Source organism: Balaenoptera ricei, chromosome 12 (assembly GCF_028023285.1).
Source record: "Balaenoptera ricei isolate mBalRic1 chromosome 12, mBalRic1.hap2, whole genome shotgun sequence".
In the NCBI taxonomy this organism is placed as follows: domain Eukaryota; kingdom Metazoa; phylum Chordata; class Mammalia; order Artiodactyla; family Balaenopteridae; genus Balaenoptera; species Balaenoptera ricei.
This window is the reverse complement of record NC_082650.1, coordinates 93,715,404-93,736,445: the sequence shown is the minus strand read 5'-3', so window position 1 is coordinate 93,736,445 and position 21,042 is coordinate 93,715,404. Positions and strand designations below refer to the sequence as shown.

The 21,042-nt window shown below is 41.8% G+C and overlaps 1 protein-coding gene across 1 annotated transcript in view; it reads right to left on the bottom strand.

Moving 5' to 3' along the window:
* Positions 1–21,042, bottom strand: part of EYS (eyes shut homolog) — a 1,726,005-nt gene that overhangs the window by 57,117 nt on the left and 1,647,846 nt on the right. The window contains exons 36-37 of the mRNA XM_059941649.1: positions 6,811–6,977; positions 5,865–6,009 (exon numbers count right to left, since the gene is read on the bottom strand). Of these exons, the coding sequence (XP_059797632.1) occupies positions 5,865–6,009; positions 6,811–6,977 (312 nt within the window). The remainder of the gene's footprint in view (positions 1–5,864; positions 6,010–6,810; positions 6,978–21,042) is intronic.

The following is a 21,042-nucleotide window of genomic DNA, read 5'->3' as shown; positions in this document are numbered from 1 at the left end:
GGCACAGAGTTTATTAGAAGCACAGTACGTGTGGGAGAGCGCACCAAGAAGCAGTTTATTTAGGGCAGAAGCGAAAGTTGCACACTAGGAGAAGAAGAGCGTGGATGTCCTTAAGAGTGAGGAGCACACGATAGGGACAGCCTAGGTTGTTAATATGGGGTTAATCTTCCAGATTTAGATGAGGGTGCCTCCCCTTTCCCTCCCCTATGATCACATTGTCTGCAATTTCTTATTTGGGCTTCCACCAGGCACCATGTTGAATCTTTCCCATGAGCACGTAAGCGAAAACCCACGGGGTGGAGGTGGGTAAAAAACTGCAATGCTAATGATATTATAATGATATTACAATGTGTCCAAGGTTACTAGAGGACAGCTAGAGACGCCCTCTGTGTGTGTGTCAGGCTGGGAAACCTCCTTGACCACAAGAATGTGGAGGCTGAGGTGGGCCTCCTCATCTTTCATCTGATTAGGGCTCATCATACTAATAGTAGTTTATCTCAAAGGGTCAGCATGAACCCTGCTGCAGCAGATTAACCTGAAGCCTATCTCTTACCACAAAGTGCATGCTCCACAATTTTCATGGTCAGAGTTTCTTGCTCAGATGTTACAAAATTTCTGTTTTAGATGCCATTTCTTCTTGTGTCATGGCCTCATTTAGTGCAAAACTGGGAGATGGCTTTGCCTTTTGCCTAATGCCTATACATAAAGAGGCTGTTCTTGGACCCAGGCCCAGCTTTCCTGCCTCCAAACCATTGGAGAGTTTGGGCATTTTGAGCATGAGCTGCCCGTTCTCCTTGCGTGGCCCTGCAATAAACCTTTCTCTGCTCCAAACTTGGGTGTTTCATTTTTTTTGGCCTCCATGTGCATTGGGCACATTAACTTGGGTTGACAACATATCTATACTTGGTGCCATATATTCAGGATAAACACATGTGGCTCTGAAATGGACACATGTAGGGTCTTTGTTCCACAGGGATAATGAGGAGCTGGGATGAATCTCCTGCCTTCACCTTCAACTTCATGTGCTTTCTTCCTGCCACTTTCCATTCTGAATTATTACATTCTTTATTATTAGCAGTTTATTTATTATCACATTAAAAAATAACAGGGCTTCCCTGATGGCACACTGGTTGAGGGTCTGCCTGCCGGTGCAGGGGACACGGGTTTGAGCCCTGGTCTGGGAGGATCCCACGTGCTGCGGAGCAGCTGGGCCCATGCGCCACAACTACTGAGCCTGCGCGTCTGGAGCCTGTGCTCCACAACAAGAGAGGTTGCGATAGTGAAGAGGCCTGCGTACCGCGATGAAGAGTGGCCCCCGCTTGCCGCAACTGGAGAGAGCCCTCGCACGGAGATGAGGACCCAACACAGCCATAAATAAATAAATTCATTAATTTAAAAAAATAACAAAAACACCTAGTAAGTCACCTGAAGAATGACCTGAAGAATGAAGATTTCTTTAGATAAAATGAGGTAAATTTGTGCCTCTAAATAATTAAGCTTAGCTATGGGACAAATAGAATGCATAAGTTGTAAAATGTTTTAGTAAAAATTGTAAATAAGTAAAGATAAAATAATAATGGTAAAGCTAATGTCAAAAAATATTGTTCTCTGATGGTGGCATCACAAGCCTCAGGGCTTGTCTGTAGCACTTCCATGGACTTGATCAAGCTATACATGTTTTTCTTAAAAATTTTCCATAAAATTCAGCTAACACTTTTAACTTATTACAAAGCACATTAGGTATCTTGGACATCCTGGAACATAGCAAGCTTATTCATACCTGGTTTGGATTAATTTAGACTTGACTCCCTACAAGCCCTCCTGCCATAATCTCATATTCAGTAGATCAAAAAACACCATGAATATTTCTCTGCAATATCTTCTAAATTAATTTTTTCTTTCCTTATCTATGGCTATTTTGGATTTCCAAATCTGTCTCCCAGTAACTTCCCAATATACCCATCCTGCAAAGGGATGTTGAGATAAGTTGCATACATCTGTCTTTACCATGGCTCTTTCCCGCTCAGGAACTGTCTGTGTCTCATTCTTGATGTAAATCAAATCTGTTACCTTTCATGTAAGTTTTGCATCCTTCTATACTTCCTCTGTCCTATTTCTCATAGCCAATCAGTAGACTATCCAGTTTTGTCAATTTGGCTTCATTAATGTGAGCATGGGGTCACCGTGCTTGTCCTTCCATTTGTACGTTTGCTTAGAACTTTTGGAATTAAGATTCCTTCTACTTTTTCATTGATTCATTAATTGAACGAATACTTAATGAATGGCTGTTCTATGCGAGACACTCTTCTAGGTATGAAGATACACTGGTAACATGAGAGATCAGGCCCATTCTCAGGGAAAAATAATAGCCAATATATAAACAAACAATAAATAAACAAAATAGGACAATGATGTATTGTGGAGAAAGTAAAATATGATAATGTGATAGAGACTGATCAGAGGGAGGGATAGTTTTGGGCTGGCCTAAGGGAGTCCCGTTCTGAGGAGGTGAGACAACGACAAGAAGGAGGCAGCCAGGTGGAGACTGATGGCGAAGGTCCTCCAGCTGGAAGACATAGCATGAAGGTCTAGAAACAGAAATGAGCTTGGCGTGTTCAAAAGATAAAAGTAGGTTAACTGTAGCGAGTGAGGAGGAAGAGAGATGGTCCGAGGGGTGCGGGGCCAGATCATGTAGGGCTTTACAGCTCATGGGGAAGGATTTAGGTATTATTCTACATGTCCTGAGAAGTCACTGGAGTGCTTTTGGTAAGAAACAGGAAGATCTAGTGACCATCTCTTCCCCCCGCCTCCTATGTGCTTTCTCTCCAGCCCAAGGTACAGTGACGAGCAGTTCTTTGAACTTTGCACTTTGGTTTTGATCATTTTCCAGTGTGGGGGTGGAGGGGAACTGTTTGGGGCTTTCTAAACTACGTGTGCTCTCCCCTGTCTTCCAGGGGAGCCTCTGATACCCCACTGTCCCACTGCTTTGCAGTCAGCCAGTGTTGTCAGTGAGTCATACCTTCCGATGTGTCCTGGGAGAAAAACTTTGACAAATCACTTTTCTATCCATCTCATGCGTGTATGAGACATAGAAATGTATGAGGAGCTACAGTGGAAGGAACAGAAGGACAGAGAGCTTCCTTCCTCTTTATTTGGTGTATTCCCAGAGCCCATCATATACCACTTATGCACAGAGGACATGCTCAACGAAGTAACTTATTTATAAGACAACATTCCTTTGTTTATTTTCTTCCCACTCAGCAGACTCACATTTTGTTTCATATTAAAGTAGTTCAGAAACCAAACTGTGCAGCTTTGTATTTGCTTTGTTATGATTGATTAACATAGTGGCTTCCAAATCTGGGGACGCTCACTGAAATGCAAATTTTTAGAACCTCATCATAGAGATTTCACTTAAGCAGGGTCCAGAAATCTATATTTTAAAGTCACCTTGTCTCACTCTTTAAAACCAGTGAGATCAGCTCTGGGGAATCAGGTTTATAGTACAGTTGTGATCAGGTCATGATGATAGGGTGGTACTACTTGTCTATAATTTGTAGTACATAATAAAGGCTAGTTTATGATGGAGGAGATGCAGACATTGAGGAAGGATTCAAGAGACAACTGATAAAATTAAGGGCTAAGCTAAGGTCCTGGAGTTTCCATAAGACTGTGGATTAAGTGGCAATTCCAAGAAGACCCGCCCAAGATTTTTATCCTAAGAAGCTTGGCATGCTTCCAGGCCTGTCAATGTAGTTATTTCTGTCAGAAGAAGGGACAGCTGTGTATGTGCTGAGTGTAGGCTCATTAACAGACTTAAGGAGAAAATGACAGGTATTGACGAAAGCCAGTCTTTGTTCTTGTTAACAAGATGTGAAGGAAAGTTCCTAATAGAAGGGAAAAAAACAAGACAACAGGAAACCAGGAAATGTTAGACTTTGATAACTTTGAAAGCATCAAGTCCTCTGACAATAGGATGGAATACCACTAATAGCTAACATTTATTGTGTTTATCATGTATTGGTTTCTGGTATAAGCACTTAACATAATTATTTTACTTAATTGATTAACTTACAAACACCCTATGAGGTAGGTTTTTTTTTTTTTTTTTTTTTTTAACAGAGGAGAAAATGGAGGCTCAGAGAGTGTAAGTAACAGGCTAAAAGTCACACAGCTACTACCTGGCAGATCCTGGATCTGAAGGCAGCGTGACTAGAGCCAGAGCCACGTCTGTGAGGCAGAGAAAGAGGAGCAAAGGTTTGACTGGAGCTGGGCCTCCTCCTACCACCAGCACCATCATCGTTGCTAACATACTGAGAGCTCTAAGCTCTGTGGTCTCTCTCCGTTAGCTCACTCTTGGAACTAGAGAAGTGCTGTGATTGTCCCATTTTACACCTGAGGCACAGTGAGTCACGAGGAGGTTGGTTGACTCGCCAGGGTCATGGAGCTTGTAGGTGGCAGAGGGGACACATATTCAGACAGTTGGGTTCCAGAATCCACACTCTTATGCTTGATTATATCCAGAATATTTACAGAAGCAGTGTGTGTGGGAACAAATGGCAACAGGTTTTGATGACCCCCAACAAGGTCTGTGTTTCATTGAGTGGAAGATGTGCTTTCTTTCACATTTATAAATTTACCCATCCTTTTCTTTGAATATAATGTTTTAAAACCTCATTGATTTGTTTTGCCCTTCAGATGATCTCCTTCAGTGAAAGAACTGTTGAGCATTGAGCATAGAGCCTTAATATGCTTTAAACTATTCTTTAAGACACTCTTCTGAGAATCAGCACGGATTATACATTCAAAGAAAAAGTTTCTTTGAGAGCCTTGGCAGAATGAAGTAGTTTTACTAGAAACTGGCCTTGTATTATGTTGGATTAGCTGTGTTGTTTTCATATGTTTCAAGTACATGGCATCCTGCATCTGTGTTTAGGCAGAAGTCAGTGGGGGTGGGGAGAATGGGGTTGCCAGGCAGGCAGAGAACTCAAGTGACCCAAATGCATCACATCCTGCTCCCTAATCCTGGGCTTCTGATGGAGAGTAGGCTGGTCATGGGTGAGTGGCTTAGGACACTACAACGAGCAGCCCCTTGGCCAAATATTCTGGGACTAGGAGCCACCAAAATGCTTATTTTTACCAAATGTATTATTATAACAATTCAAAGCATGCCTTTATGTGGTAACTCCACTATGAATCAGCTTTATAGGGAAGGCCTGAGTCTATGTTCCTTTTTGAACACAGGAGACAGGCTATGGCAGTACGATTGCTTGTCCAATTGTGGTGTTTTCTCTTAATCCCCTTGGCCTCTGGTGACCTCTGTGGGCCATATCTTCATGGTGTGGATAGGTGGCAGCCATCTGTCCATCATCTTTTATATCAAGTACATTCCAAAGTTAGATGGAGTTTCAATTTTTACTGTGACTCCATGAGGTTTACCCTACTTACCCTATATTAAAAAGCACCCTATATAAAAATGACCCACAATCCTGACCTCCCATATCATGCTCTACTTGTCCTTTTCCCCCCACAGAATTTATTACCTATACTACTATATAATTTATTTATTTACTACATTTAGTGTTTATTGTCTGTTCCCGCCTTTATCCAACTAGAATATAAACTTGTGAGTGCAGGAATCCTAGTTTTGTTCACTGAAACACCCTAACACCTAGTACACAGGTAGTTAAGTGATTAATAAACAGTGAATGAATGTTTTTCATTAAAGTCTAACTCTGATCAAGTCTGATTAGAAAGCAATCCTCACTGCTGGTTTTAGAACTAGAAATATACTCTTTAAAAGATTTTTCTTTTCTCAGATTTTGAGACAAGTAGGTATAGTGTAAAATCCATCCATGTCTTACCTTGAAAGCCATTTTTAAAATCGGCTCCATTTGGTAGGAGATCTGGAGTGTATTCACTGTAGCCACCTACATAAAACTGACTGAAGACATTGAGACCAACCAGTTTTCCTGGGGAGATGATGGATTTATTTTGCTGATCATCTACCTTCAAAAGGAAAAAAATTCAAAGCTTATTAAAAAAGAAATTGATTCCTCAGGGTGAACTGTTAAGATACTCTTTTGTTATTTCCCATTAACTTGGCATGAAAACTTACAAAGACCTGAATTTTGAAGAACTCAAAAACTCTTTACCACTTAATTCTCTGCTTCTCCGCTGGTGTCTGTTACTATGAAATAGCTAGCAGTCATGGTTCTGCATCTCAATCAACATCACAGTTCTTCAAAGATTAGGAGCTGGTATCCCCTTGGGCCTCCTCCATCTGGCCTTACCTCTCTCTCATATCCATTCTCAAATGACCACCAGTCATTTATCAGCAAATGGAAACTGACCACGGCAACCAGCCCCCTTCTTAAATTTCTTGGTAGCTCTCCACAGCTCTCCGGATGCAAATCTAAACTATTTAGATAAGTCTTTTGATGATACAGATCTTGTCTCTCTCCAGCCACACCTTTCGCTTCCCTCGCCTGAAAACCACACCGAACTACTGGTGTTCCTTAAGCCCACGCTCGCCATGCTTCTTTTTCTGAACTGCTATTTACGCCAGTGTCATCTCTTTTGAGAAGCATTCCCTGAATCCTCTCTCTCACCTTGTTTATGTTAGTCATCCTCTAATTTATCCCCACACCACTTAACTGCAACACACCCTAGTCTTCTGTTTTGTGCGCTAGTCTGTGAAATTCATGGGGGCAGGCGGCCCGGCTCTTTCACCTCTGTCCCTCAGCACAGATCCGATAATACAGCAGCGCGCAGTAAGTTTGTGGGACAGATGGAGGGACGACACTTTACCTTCAGCCAGCCTGCTCGGAAGGACCTCCCCAGATGGACAGTGTGGATCCCATGGCTCAGATCGAGGGGATCGCTGCTGACACTTGCTGTGCCAGATCCCAGGTTGTAACTGTAAACCACGCGGCCGCTGCGCAGACCCACGGCCAGGAAGTCATCGCCACTCAGCCCTGGAGGGAGAAGAGGCAGAGGGCAGGTCCACTGAGAGAAAACCCAGGAGGCTAGGCAGCTGCTTCACCCTCTGGCTCTGAGTCACAGACTCGAACAGTGAGTTATAACCCACAGGTAACTTCTCATCCGCACTCAGGTGTGTGTGCAACTGCGTATTATTATCCAAACCCACAGACTCTGTCTGAGCATGAGGGTTCTGGTCAACCCGGGGGAATGCTCAATAACTAAAAAGTGGGAATTAAAATGTCCTTCTTGTCTAAATGAAATTCAGTGTGTACTTCAGCATAATTAGAACTTCACAGTGGAGTAAAAAACTGCTTTGGTACTGAACGAGATTCAAGTGATTGAGATAACCTAGCATCAGCTTTGAATTTCTCTCTGTGGTTTGAGGAGAGTATAAAGAAGATTTCTTTCTATAGTTGCAGAGTGTGTTCCAATTGTTCTGTTACAAAAGCTCTCAACCACACCCCCATGATCAGTTCAAGGCTGGCTGTTTCTGCGTTCCCTATTTGCCCTCTCCCTGCACTAGTCCAGGGCCATTCATGCAGCACACAGAGTTGCAGAGCCCCGAACACTCAGGATGCAGCTCATAGAGACCCATGGGGAAGGGCAGGTGGTTGGGAGAGTCCTGGCATCGGGCACTAAGGGAAGATCCTGGAAGTAGGTTTGGTAGCTTTAGGAATGTCTGGGATGGTCAGTGGTGTGGGTCCTGGCAGATGGGCAGTACACACATAGGTCAAGGCAGAGCTTCTAGAGCTCAATAGGGGCAAGAGGTCTATGGACAGCATAGAGAAAATACATCACCCCGTTTCTCAAAGGTGTGTCTGTGGACCTTAAAACTGAAGCCCGCTGGTCACGGAATTGAGGCAAGGACATCTGCTTGGAGGAAGAATAAGAACCCCACTGAAGTAAGAAGTTTAATCACAGGGCAAAAAGCAGAAGTGAGTCCTTGGATGTGGGCAAATTTGGGTGTGCACAGCACTCCTCTGCATTTCTAAGCGTGATACCTTGTCTACTTCCTCGGCTTCTCTTGGTTGTTAGGCTGATAAAGGTAAAGGAGAGAAAAAAATCTGCAGGGCTGAGGTTTCCAGATAATGTAGGGAGGTGGGTTTCCTAAAGCACTTGAAAGCAGAAGACTGAAGTATTATTTAGAGATGCTTGAATTCTGCCTCTGCCTTTTCATGGGTCTGCTGTGAACCCTGAGCTGGGTTATTTTGGAAGCACCTTGGGTGAGAGCCATTGTTAAGCATGTCGGGAACTTCCAGCAAATCTCTCTCTCTCTCTCTGGTGATTTCTTCCCGCCTGCAGTGCTGTGGCGGGTTAGCTGGGCTGAGAATTTAAAATAGAGAGAACTCCCAGGGGAAAACATACATTCAGGAAGGCAGTTAGAAAGGAGAGAAAGCATCCCTAGAGGCTGGAGGCAATGTCTCAGGAGGGTGTTGGAGTGCAGACAGGAAAAGGGGTGGGGGAGAGAAGGGGACAGCAGAGTCCGCCTGTGGCTGTGAATGGGGCTCTTTGAGAGATTCTAGCGGCATCTGAATTGTCTTTGCAAATTGTTCAGGATGTTGGGATGGAGACGGTGTCCTGTGGACTGAGCTGGTGGTGGGAGAGCAGATCTACCTGAGCCTCACCCTTCTTTCCTTCCTGACCTGTTGCCATTCCTCTGTTCTGAGTCTCTGGCAGCCCATTTCACGCCAGGAACAACTTTACCCTCAAAGTCCTCACAGGGTTGGCTCAGGTGTCATGGGCAGTGGAGGAGAAGCAGCACGGGGTGGGGGACAGTCATTGTAACAGTATGGGGAGAAGGTTAGGGCAGTTACAAGGAGGTGATTTTGAGTTGGTTTCTGAGCTAACCCATAAAACAACCAAAAAGAATTTGCTAGGTGGGTGAGAAAAGGGGGGATGCAGAAGACAGATGTTCGAAGCTGAGGAAATAACTTTGCAAAACCCCAGGAGGGGCAAGAACATGGTATCCTTAGGGAGCTTCTGGGAGCTGGGTGGGGCTGGCGTTAAGTGTATGTGCGGGAAAGAGACATGTACTTAAGGGCCTCCTATACTACAGTGAATAGTTTAAATATTTTACTGGAGACTGTCAGAGGCCATGAAAGGATTTTGAATGAGAGAATTACATTAGATATGGCCTTTAGAGGACTCTCATAGCAGAGGTGCAGATAGAACTCAGAGGCAGATAGTGAACCTCATTGGAAGATCATTTAAGTGACTCAGGAGAGGAAAGATTAAGGTCTAAATAAATCAAGGCAGTGGCAGAGGGGACAGAAAAAAGGGGAGGAATTTGTGTGTGATTTGGAAAGAAACTTTGAAAAGATGGATCCAATTGGAGTGAAGAGTTGAGAAAGAGGGAGGAGTTGGGGGCGGTTCTGAAGAGTCTGGTTTACAGAGCCGGGAGGAATGGCCGGTCAGGCACAGAGATAGGAGCCTGGAAAGGAGGGTCTGGGAAAGGAGGCTGACTCTAGTTTATAGATGCTCCTGCCCACAGACACATCCCAGAGTGTAGACGTGGAGATGCACTAGGAGACAGGGATAAGGAGAACCAGGGAGCAAATCAGACCATGAAGCAGATGACAGCATTGTATCTGCAAGCCATGGGTCTATTAGGGTTGCCTCTGCCACTCTTAATCTGGACCTCCCCTCTGCACCCTTGTAGTGGGCGACAGAGTAGATAGGGAAAGAAAAGCAGCTGACTACCAGGGCTGGGGCTGGGAAGGCGAACAGTATTTTAGGGACTTGGAATTGCGCTGAGGTGGTGTTTTGCAAACCAGGAGGTCCATCACGATCACTCAGGGAGCTTGTCAAAAATACAGATTCTAGAAGCTATCTTATACCACTTGTATGAGAATCTTTGAAGCTAGGTTCTGGAAATATATATGTATTTTTTAATAGGCTTCCCATCTGTTTATGAAGCCTGACGGATGTTAATAACTTTAGGCGGGTCGAGGCATGTGACCTGTGCTGTCACACGGGGCTTTGTGTTCAGAAGAGCTTGATTTAATGCTCCACTGTCACTTCTTGAAATTCTTTGAACTGTGCTGTGAAAATGTCCATGAGACAACAGAGCATAAGCCGGAATACAGGCAATACACACACAACATGCATGTTTGTTGATTCTTGCCACCCTGTTCATATGTAGTGTTTGTGACACCCCATGAGAACAGAATTCCCCCAACACTGGTATGTACTTAGGAGCTGGTGCTGAGAAGGAAGGATTTAGAGCAATTATGCTGCAAGTGGTAAAAGAGGGAGGAAGGAACGATGGGAGTTGACTTTAGATGAAGAGAAGTTAAGAGTAACAAGATCTAGGAAGCGAATAAAAATCCTTTTAGAATGTACAGAAAAAAAAACCCAACACAAATTTGGTCTCTTTGTGGCTAGGAAGAAGAGATGTAACTCAGTTCCACAAATACTGTTAAGCAGAGAGCTTTGAAGGAGGTGTGTTATGGTGAGTCGTAATTAGCATTATAACAACTCATGACACGGGTTAGAGGAAATTTCATGGGGGAAGATGAGATGCTGAGACCAGAATAACATCTGACCTCATCATAGGCAGAGGCCAGTGGAATGGAAGCAAGAGCTTCATCTAGGTGAGGAGAGGGATAGTGGCGAGGGCAATGATGATGAAGAATGGAAACAAAGTGAAGGATGCTACCATGACATTTTGGAAGAAAAGACCAAAGAGTTTGAGACAAAGAGTTGCCAGGTCACTTGAACCTTCTCAGATGGTCCTTAGAAGTGTGTGATGCACTAGGGATGATGGTGGTGAAGGTCATAGATTCTAAGTATATTGTATAAAATCTTGGGAAGGAAAATAAAACGTTTGTGTCACAAGCATGTGGTTATAATTAAGTTTATGACATTTTGTTCCCTAAATTATTTAGAAGAATTTATTGGATTTGTTTGTTTGTGGTTTATTTCTTCTACTATTTACATCAGTGGTTCTCCAACCTGGCTGGACCTTCTTTTTTTAACATTTTTATTGGAATATAATTGCTTTACAATGGTGTGTTAGCTTCTGCTTTATAACAAAGTGAATCAGTTATACATATACATATATCACCATATCTCTTCCCTCTTGCATCTCCCTCCCTCCCACCCTCCTTATTCCACCCCTCTAGGTGGTCACAAAGCACTGAGCTGACCTCCCTGTGCTATGCGGCTGCTTCCCACTGGCTATGTATTTTTATGTTTGGTAGTATATATATGTCCATGCCACTCTCTCACTTTGTCCCAGCTTACCCTTCCCCCTCCCCATATCCTCAAGTCCATTCTCTAGTAGGTCTGTGTCTTTATTCCCATCTTGCCCCTAGCTTCTTCATGACCATTTTTTTTTTTTTAGATTCCATATATATGTGTTAGCATATGGTATTTGTTTTTCTCTTTCTGACTTACTTCACTCTGTATGACAGACTCTAGGTCCATCCACCTCACTACAAATAACTCAATTTCGTTTATTTTTATGGCTGAGTAATATTCCATTGTATATATGTGCCACATCTTCTTTATCCATTCATCTGTCGATGGACACTTAGGTTGCTTCCATGTCCTGGCTATTGTAAATAGAGCTGCAATGAACATTGTGGTACATGACTCTTTTTGAATTATGGTTTTCTCAGGGTATATGCCCAGTAGTGGGATTGCCGGGTCATATGGTAGTTCTATTTTTAGTTTTTTAAGGAACCTCCATACTGTTCTCCATAGTGGCTGTATCAATTTACATTCTCACCAACAGTGATTTAATCCACAAGCATGGACAGGAAGGGGAAATCTATTATATAGGAGGGAGGAAGGGTATCAAAGGTTTCTGATAGTAAGCCCAGGAAAAATGATGCAGGTCACTTTGACCTGAAGGAAAAAGAGAGACACAAAACAGAGAGAGAAAATAGGCAGAACAGTGCAACAATCCTTTCTGCCTTAGGGTAATTCTAATGGAGTTCTTACGAGAAGAAACACGCAAACTAAGTAACAGTAATTAGAGATGGTCTAATTAGCTTCACCTGGAAAGAAGTCCTGGTGAAGAGTAGCTGGTAGTTGGAGCCATTGATTCATTAAGTCCTCAAAAGGAAGAATAAGACATGGATAAAGGCAATAACACAGACCTGTGCATGGGAGAGAATTCCTGGGGGCACCTGTCTTGCCATTCCTCCCACTGACGCAGGTCAATCATGGGATGCTGTAAACCATGAACATGACAGGCATGTGCTGTCATGTGGTCTGCTTGAAAGGACACACCAGAAACAGATCCCATGGTCTGGGAAGAGGCAGAAGCCACTCTCAGGTGCCTGTGTGGCATTCAGGACCATTTGGAGGGCTGTTCCTCGGATCGTTCTGAGGGAGCATTTGTGATAAAAGCTTCATATAGAGAGTGCTGCGGAAGCCTCGTGTATTTCAGCCCTCACCAGGTAATCCAAAGGTTAATATTGTGACTTTTAACAACCTAGAAACATGATCATCCTCATTCAGCTGATCCAACAATCTTTTAATTCCAATGGGAAAAAAAGAAATCTTTCTGAAGTGTTTTATTTGGGACGAAATTTTGATTTATTAGTAGAGAAAGAGTGGACATGACTTGTTATAATTTCTTCAAACTATTCTTCCAATATGGTAAACTATTATAATGTATTAAATGTAATTTACCTTGATAAAAATAATGGGGTTGGAACCAAAAGAGGTAAGCCGAGTTCGAGGTACCACAAGGAGAACAGTGTTTAATCTTGAACTCTTTAATAATTTAACTTCTAGCTGCTCACTTCCTCATAGCTCTCTTTTGAAAAATGGGAATGGTAATACTAATGCTTCATAGGATTGTTTCTAGCAATAACATAAAATGTTTTTCTTCCAGTTTTATTGAGATCTAATTGGCATACAGCACTGTATAAGTTTAAGGTGTACAGCATACTGATTTGACTTACATACATCATGAAATGATTACACTAAATTTGTGAATATCCATCATGTCATGTAGATATAACATTAAAGATATAAAAAAAATTTATCCTTGTGATTAGAACTCTTAGGATTTACTCTCTTAACTACTTTCATGTGTAGGAGAGAGATCTTCAAGATGGTGGGGGAGTACGATGTGGAGATCACCTTCCTCCCCACAAATACATCAAGAATACATCTACATGTGGAACGACTCCTTCAGAACACCTACTGAACACTAGCAGAAGACATCAGACTTCCCAAAACGCAAGAAAATCCCCATGTACCTGGGTAGGGCAAAAGAAAAAAGAAAAAACAGAGACAAAAGAGTAGGGATGGGACTTGCACCTCTGGGAGGGAGCTATGAGGGAGGAAAAGTTTCCACACACTAGGAAGCCCCTTCACTGGTGGAGATGGGGGGGTAGGCAGGGGGAAGCTTTGGAGCCACAGAGGAGAGTGCAGCAACAGGGGTGCAGAGGGCAGAGCAGAGAGATTCCCGCAGAGAGGATCGGTGCCGACCAGCACTCACCAGCCTGAGAGGCTTGTCTGCCCAACCACTGGGGCACCTGAGGGCTGGGAGCTGAGGCTCCGGTTTTGGAGGTCAGACGCCAGGGAGAGGACTGGGGTTGGCTGTGTGAAGACAGACTGAAGGAGGCTAGGGCACCACAGCTAGCCAGGAGGGAGCCTGAGAAAAAGAGTGGACCGGCCAAAGAGGCAACAGACCACTGTTTAGGGATGTACAAGGAGAGGGGATTCAGAGCACTGCCTAAACGAGCTCCAGAGACGGGCGCGAGCCGCAGCTATCAGCACGGACAACAGAGATGGGCATGAGACGTTAAGGCTGCTGCTGCAGCCACCAAGAAGTCTGTGTGCAAGCACAGGTCACTATCCACACCTCCCCTCCTGGGAGCCTGTGTAGCCTGCCACTGTCAGGGTCCTGTGATCCAGGGACAACTTCCCTAGGAGAACACATAGTGCGCCTCAGTCTGTTGCAACATCACGCCAACTTCTGTCACCATAGGTTTGCACCACATTCCAATTATGACTACCAAAACCCTCCCTCCCGCCCCTGGCCTCAGTGAGCAAGGGAGCCCTAATCAGCTGCTGCTTTAACTCCCTCCTGTCTGGGGGGAGGGGACAGATGCCTGAGGGCGACCTACACGCAGAGGTGGGGCCAAAAAAAAGCTGAACCCCAGAAGCTGTGTGAACAAAGAAGAGAAAGGGAAATCTCTCTGTGCAGCCTCAGGAACAGCGGATTAAATGCCTGCAATCAACTTGACGTACCCTGCATCTGTGGAATACTGGAATAGACAACGAATGTTCCCAAAATTGAGGCAGTGGACTTTGGGGGCAACTGTAGACTTAGGGTTTGCTTTCTTTTTTTTTTTTTTAAATGTATTTTTTAAAATGCATTGTTTACTTTATTTATTTATTTATTTTTGGCTGTGTTGGGTCTTCATCTCTGTGCGAGGGCTTTCTCTAGTTGTGGCAAGCGAGGGCCACTCTTCATCGCGGTGCGTGGGCCTCTCACTATCGCGGTCTCTCTTGTTGCGGAGCACAGGCTCCAGACACGCAGGCTCAGTAATTGTGGCTCATGGGCCTAGCTGCTCCGTGGCATGTGGGATCTTCCCAGACCAGGGCTTGAACCCGTGTGCCCTGCATTGGCAGGCAGACTCTCAACCACTGCGCCACCAGGGAAGCCCGGGTTTACTTTCTGTATCTGATTTGTTTTTCATCTTATGTTTATCTTAGTTTAGTTTTCAGTGCTTGTTTTCATTGGTGGATTTGTTTATTGGTTTGGGTGCTCTGTTCCGTTTATTTATTTTTTTCTTTTTTCTCTTTTTGTGAGTGTGTGTGTGTATGTTTATTTGTGTGATTTTTTCTGTTTAGGTTTGCTTTTACCATTTCTCCTAGGGTTCTGTCTGTTCTTTCTCTTTTCTTTTCTTTTTTTTAGTATTTCTGTTTTGTTTTGTTGTTTTTTCCTTTTATGACTGTGTGTGTGTGTCTATGTTTCTTTGTGTGATTTTGTCTGTTTAGTTTTGCTTTTACCATTTGTTTGGGGTTCTATCTGTGCATTTTGTTTTCTTCCTTTTCTTCTGAGCCGTGTGGCTGGCAGTGTCTTGGTGCTCTGGCTGGGTGTTGGGCCTGAGCCTCCAAGGTGGGAGAGCCAAGTCCAGGACACTGGACAACCAGAGACTGCCTGGCACCATGTAATATTGATTGGTGAGAGCTCTCTCAGAGATCTCCATCTCAACACTAAGACCCAGCTCCACCCAAAGGCCAGCAAGGCCAGTGTGGGATGCCCCATGGCAAACAACTAGCAAGACAGGAACACAAACCCACCCGTCAACAGAGAGGCTGCCTAAAGTCATACTAAGTTCACAGACACCACAAACACAGCACTGGATGTGGCTCTGCACAACAGAAGGACAAGATCCAGCCCCACCCACCAGAACACAGGCACCAGTCCTCCCCAACAGGAAGCCTACACAACCACTGAACCAACCTCACCCACTGGGAGCACACACCAAAAATAACAGGAATTACAAACGTGCAGGCTGAGAAAAGGAGACCCCAAACACAGTAATTTAACCAAAATGAGAAGACAGAGAAATATGCAGAAGTAGAAGGAGCAAGGTAAAAACCCACCAGACCAAACAAATGAAGAGGAAATACGGAGTCTACCTGAAGGGAATTCAGAGTAATGATAGTAAACATGATCCAATGTCTTGGAAACAGAATGGAGAAAGTACAAGAAATGTTTAACAAGGACCTAGAAGACCTAAAGAGCAAACAAACAATGATAAACAACACAATAAATGAAATTAAAAATACTCTAGGAGAAATCAGTAGCAGATTAACTGAGGCAGAAGAGCAGATAAGTGACCTGGAAGATAGAAGAGTGGAAATAACTACCAGAGAATAGAATAAAGAAAAAGAATGAAAAGAATTGAGGACAGTCTGGGACAACTTTAAATGCACCAACATCTGAATTATAGGGGTCCCAGAAGAAGAATAGAAAAAGAAAGGGTCTGAGAAAATATTTGAAGAGATTATAGTCAAAAACTTCCTTAATAAGGGAAAGGAAATAGTCAATCAAGTCCAGGAAGCACAGAGAGTCCCATACAGGATAAGGCCAAGGAGAAACATGCCAAGACATATATTAATCAAACTATCAAAACTTAAATACAAAGAAAAAAATATTAAAAGCAGCAAGGGAAAAGCAACAAATAACATACAAGGGAATCCTCATAAGGTTAACAGCTGATCTTTCAGCATAAACTCTGTGGCCAGAAGGGAGTGGCAGGACATATTTAAAGTGATGAAAGGGAAAAACCTACACCAAGATTACTCTACCCAGCAAAGACCTCATTCACATTCAAAGAAGAAATTAAAACCTTTACAGACAAGAAAAAGCTAAGAGAATTCAGCATCACCAAACCAGTGCTACAACAAATGCTAAATAAACTTCTCTAGGTGGGAAACACAAGCAAAGGAAAAGACCTACAAAAACAGACCCAAAGCAATTATGAAAATGGTAATAGGAACATACATATCCATAATTACCTTAAATGTAAATGGATTAAATGCTCCACCAAAAGATATAGACTGGTTGAATGGATACAAAAACAAGACCCACATATATGCTCTCCACAAGAGACCCACTTCAGACCTAGGGACACATACAAACTGAAAGTGGGGGGATGGAAAAAGATGTTCCATACAAATTGAAATGAAAAGAAAGCTGGAGTAACAATTCTCATATCAGACAAAATAAACTTTAAAATAAGGACTATTACAAGAGACAAAGAAGGACACTACCTAATGATCAAGGGATCAATCCAAGAAGAAGATATAACAATTGTAAATATTTATGCACCCAACAGAGGAGCACCTCAATATATAAGGCAAATACTAACAGCCATAAAAGGGGAAATTGACAGTAACACAATCATCGTAGGGGACTTTAACACCTCACTTTCACCAATGGATGGATCAACGAAAATGAAAATAAATAAGGAAACACAAGCTTTAAATGACACATTAGAAAAGATGGACTTAATTGATATTTATAGGATATTCCATCCCAAAACAACAGACTACGCTTTTTCTCAACTGCTCATGGAACACGCTCCAGGATAGATCATATCTTGGATCACAAATCAAGCCTTGGTAGATTTAAGAAAGTTGAAATCATATCAAGTATCTTTTCCGACCACAATGCTATGAGAATAGATATCAATTACAGGAAAAAAACTGTAAAAAATACAAACACATGGAGGCTAAACAATATGCTACTAAATAACCAAGAGATCACTGAAGAAATCAAAGAGGAAATCAAAAAATACCTAGAAACAAATGACAATGAAAACATGATGACCCAAAACCTATGGGATGCAGCAAAAGTAGTTCTAAGAGGGAAGTTTATAGCAATACCATCCTACCTCAAGAAACAAGAAAAATCTCAAATAAACAACTTAACCTAACACCTAAAGCAATTAGAGAAAGAAGAACAAAAACCCCACAAAGTTAGTAGAAGGAAAGAAATCATAAAAATCAGATCAGAAATAAATGAAAAAGAAATAAAGGAAACAATAGCAAAGATCAATAAAACTAAAAGCTGTTTCTTTGAGAAGATAAACAAAATTGATAAACCATTAGGCAGACTCATCAAGAAAAAAAGCAGAAGACTCAAATCAACAGAATTAGAAATGAAAATGGAGAAGTAACAACTGACACTGCAGAAATACAAAGGATCATGAGAGATTACTACAATCAACTATATGCCAAACAAAATGGACAACCTAGAAGAACTGGACCAATTCTTAGAAAAGCACAACCTTCTAAGATTGAACCAGGAAGAAATAGAAAATATGAACAGACCAATCACAAGCAGTGAAATTGAAACTGTGATTAAAAGTCTTCCAACAAACAAAAGCCCAGGACTAGATGGCTTCACAGGTGAATTCTATCAAACATTTAGAGAAGAGCTAACACCTATCCTTCTCAAACTCTTCCAAAATATAACGGAGGGAGGAACACTTCCAAACTCATTCTCTGAGGCCACCATAACCCTGATACAAAAACCAGACAAAGATGTCACAAAAAAAGAAACTACAAGCCAATATCACTGATGAACACAGATACAAAAATCCTCAACAAAACACTAGCAAACAGAACCCAACAGCACATTAAATGGATCACATATCATTATCAAGTGAGGTTTGTCCCAGGAATGCAAGGATTCTTCAATACACACAAATCAATCAATGTAATACACTTATGGTGATCATTTTGAAATGTATACAAACATCGAATCACTATGTTGCATAACAGAATATAATATGGTGTCGTAGGTCAATTATACTTCAAAAACAAAGAAACATTGAAAAAGAGATCAGATTTCTAGTTACCAGAGGTGGGGTGTGCAGGGAGGGGGAACTGGATGAAGGCAGTCAAAAGGTAGAGACTTCCACTTATAAGATAAATAAATAGTAGAGATGTAATGTACAGCATGATAAATATAATTAACACAGCTGTATATTATTAGAGTATAATTGTTTTACAATGGTGTGTTAGTTTCTGCTTTATAACAAAGTGAATCAGCTATACATTTACATATATCCCCATAGCTCCTCCCTCTTGCGTCTCCCTCCCACCCTCCCTATCCCACCCCTCTAGGTGGTCTCAAAGCACCAAGCTGATCTCCCTGTGCGATGCAGCTGCCTCCCACTAGCTATTTTACATTTGGTACTGCATATATGTCAATGTTACTCTCTCACTTCGTCCTAGCTTACCCTTCCCCCTCCCCATGTCCTCAAGTCCATTCTCTATGTCTGTGTCTTTATTCCTGTCCTGTCCCTAGGTTCTTCATTTTTTCTTTTTTTAAGATTCCATATATATGTGTTAGCATACGGTATTTGTTTTTCTCTTTCTGACTTCATTCTGTATGACAAATTCTAGATCCATCCACCTCACTACAAATAATTCAATTTCGTTTCTTTTTATGGCTGAGTAATATTCCATTGTATATATGTGCCACATCTTCTTTATCCATTCATCTGTCGATGGACACTTAGGTTACTTCCATGTCCTGGCTATTGTAAATAGAGCTGCAATGAACATTGTGGTACATGACTCTTTTTGAATTATGGTTTTCTCAGGGTATATGCCCAGTAGTGGGATTGCCGGGTCATATGGTAGTTCTATTTTTAGTTTTTTAAGGAACCTCCATACTGTTCTCCATAGTGGCTGTATCAATTTACATTCCCACCAACAGTGCAAAGGGTTCCCTTTTCTCCACACCCTCTCCAGCATTTGTTGTTTGTAGATTTTCTGATGATGCCCATTCTAACAGGAGTGAGGTGATACCTCATTGTAGTTTTGATTTGCATTTCTCTAATAATTAGTGATGTTGAGCATCTTTTCATGTGCTTCGTGGCCGTCTGTATGTCTTCTTTGGAGAAATGTCTATTTAGGTCTTCTGCCCATTTTTGGATTGGGGTGTTTGTTTCTTTAATATTGAGCTGAATGAGCTGTTTATATATTTTGGAGATGAATCCTTTGTCCGTTGATTCGTTTGCAAATATTTTCTCCCATTCTGAGGGTTGTCTTTTCGTCTTGTTTATGGTTTCCTTTGCTGTGCAAAAGCTTTGAAGTTTCATTAGGTCCCATTTGTTTATTTTTGTTTTTATTTCCATTACTCTAGGAGGTGGATCAAAAAAGATCTTGCTGTGATTTATGTCAAAGAGTGTTCTTCCTATGTTTTCCTCTAAGAGTTTTATAGTGTCCAGTCTTATATTTAGGTCTCTAATTCATTTTGAGTTTATTTTTGTGTATGGTGTTAGGGAGTATTCTAATTTCATTCTTTTACATGTAGCTGTCCAGTTTTCCCATCACCACTTATTGAAGAGACTGTCTTTTCTCCATTGTATATCTTTGCCTCCTTTGTCATAGATTAGTTGACCATAGGTGCGTGGGTTAATCTCTGGGCTTTCTATCTTGTTCCATTGATCTATGTTTCTGTTTTTGTGCCAGTACCATATTGTCTTGATTACTGTAGCTTTGTAGTATAGTCTGAAGTCAGAGAGTCTGATTCTTCCAGCTCCATTTTTTTTTGCCTCAAGACTGTTTTGGCTATTCGGGGTCTTTTGTGTCTCCATATAAATTTTAAGATGATTTGTTCTAGCTCTGTAAAAAATGCCTTTGGTAATTTGATAGGGATTGCATTGAATCTGTAGATTGCTTTGGGTAGTATACTCATTTTCATAATGTTGATTCTTCCAATCCAAGAACGTGGTATATCTCTCCATCTGTTGGTATCATCTTTAATTTCTTTCATCAGTTGTCTTATAGTTTTCTGCATACAGGTCTTTTGTCTCCCTAGGTAGGTTTATTCCTAGGTATTTTATTCTTTTTGTTGCAATGGTAAATGGGAGTGTTTCCATAATTTCTCTTTCAGATAAGAGATTTCTGTGCATTAATTTTGTATCCTGCAACTTTACCATACTCATTAATGAGCTCTAGCAGTTTTCTGGTGGCAGTTTTAGGATTCTCTATGTATAGTATCATGTCATCTGCAAACAGTGACAGTTTTACTTCTTCTTTTCCAATTTGTATTCCTTTTTTTTCTTTTTCTTCTCTGATTGCCGTGGCTAGGACTTCCAGAACTATGTTGAATAAGAGTGGTGAGAGTGGACATCCTTGTCTCGTTCCTGATCTTAGAGGAAATGCTTTCAGTTTTTCACCATTGAGAATGATGTTTGCTGTGGGTTTGTCATATATGGCCTTTATTATGTTGAGGTAGGTTCCCTCTATGCCCACTTTCTGGAGAGTTTTTATCAGAAATGGGTGTTGAATTTTGTCAAAAGCTTTTTCTGCATCCATTGAGATGATCATATGGTTTTTCTTCTTCAATTTGTTAATATGGTGTATCACATTGATTGATTTGCATATATTGAAGAATCCTTGCATCCCTGGGATAAATCCCACTTGATCGTGGTGTATGATCCTTTTAATGTGTTGTTGGATTCTGTTTGCTAGTATTTTGTTGAGGATTTTTGCATCTATATTCATCAGTGATATTGGTCTGTAATTTTCTTTCTTTGTAGTGTCTTTGTCTGGTTT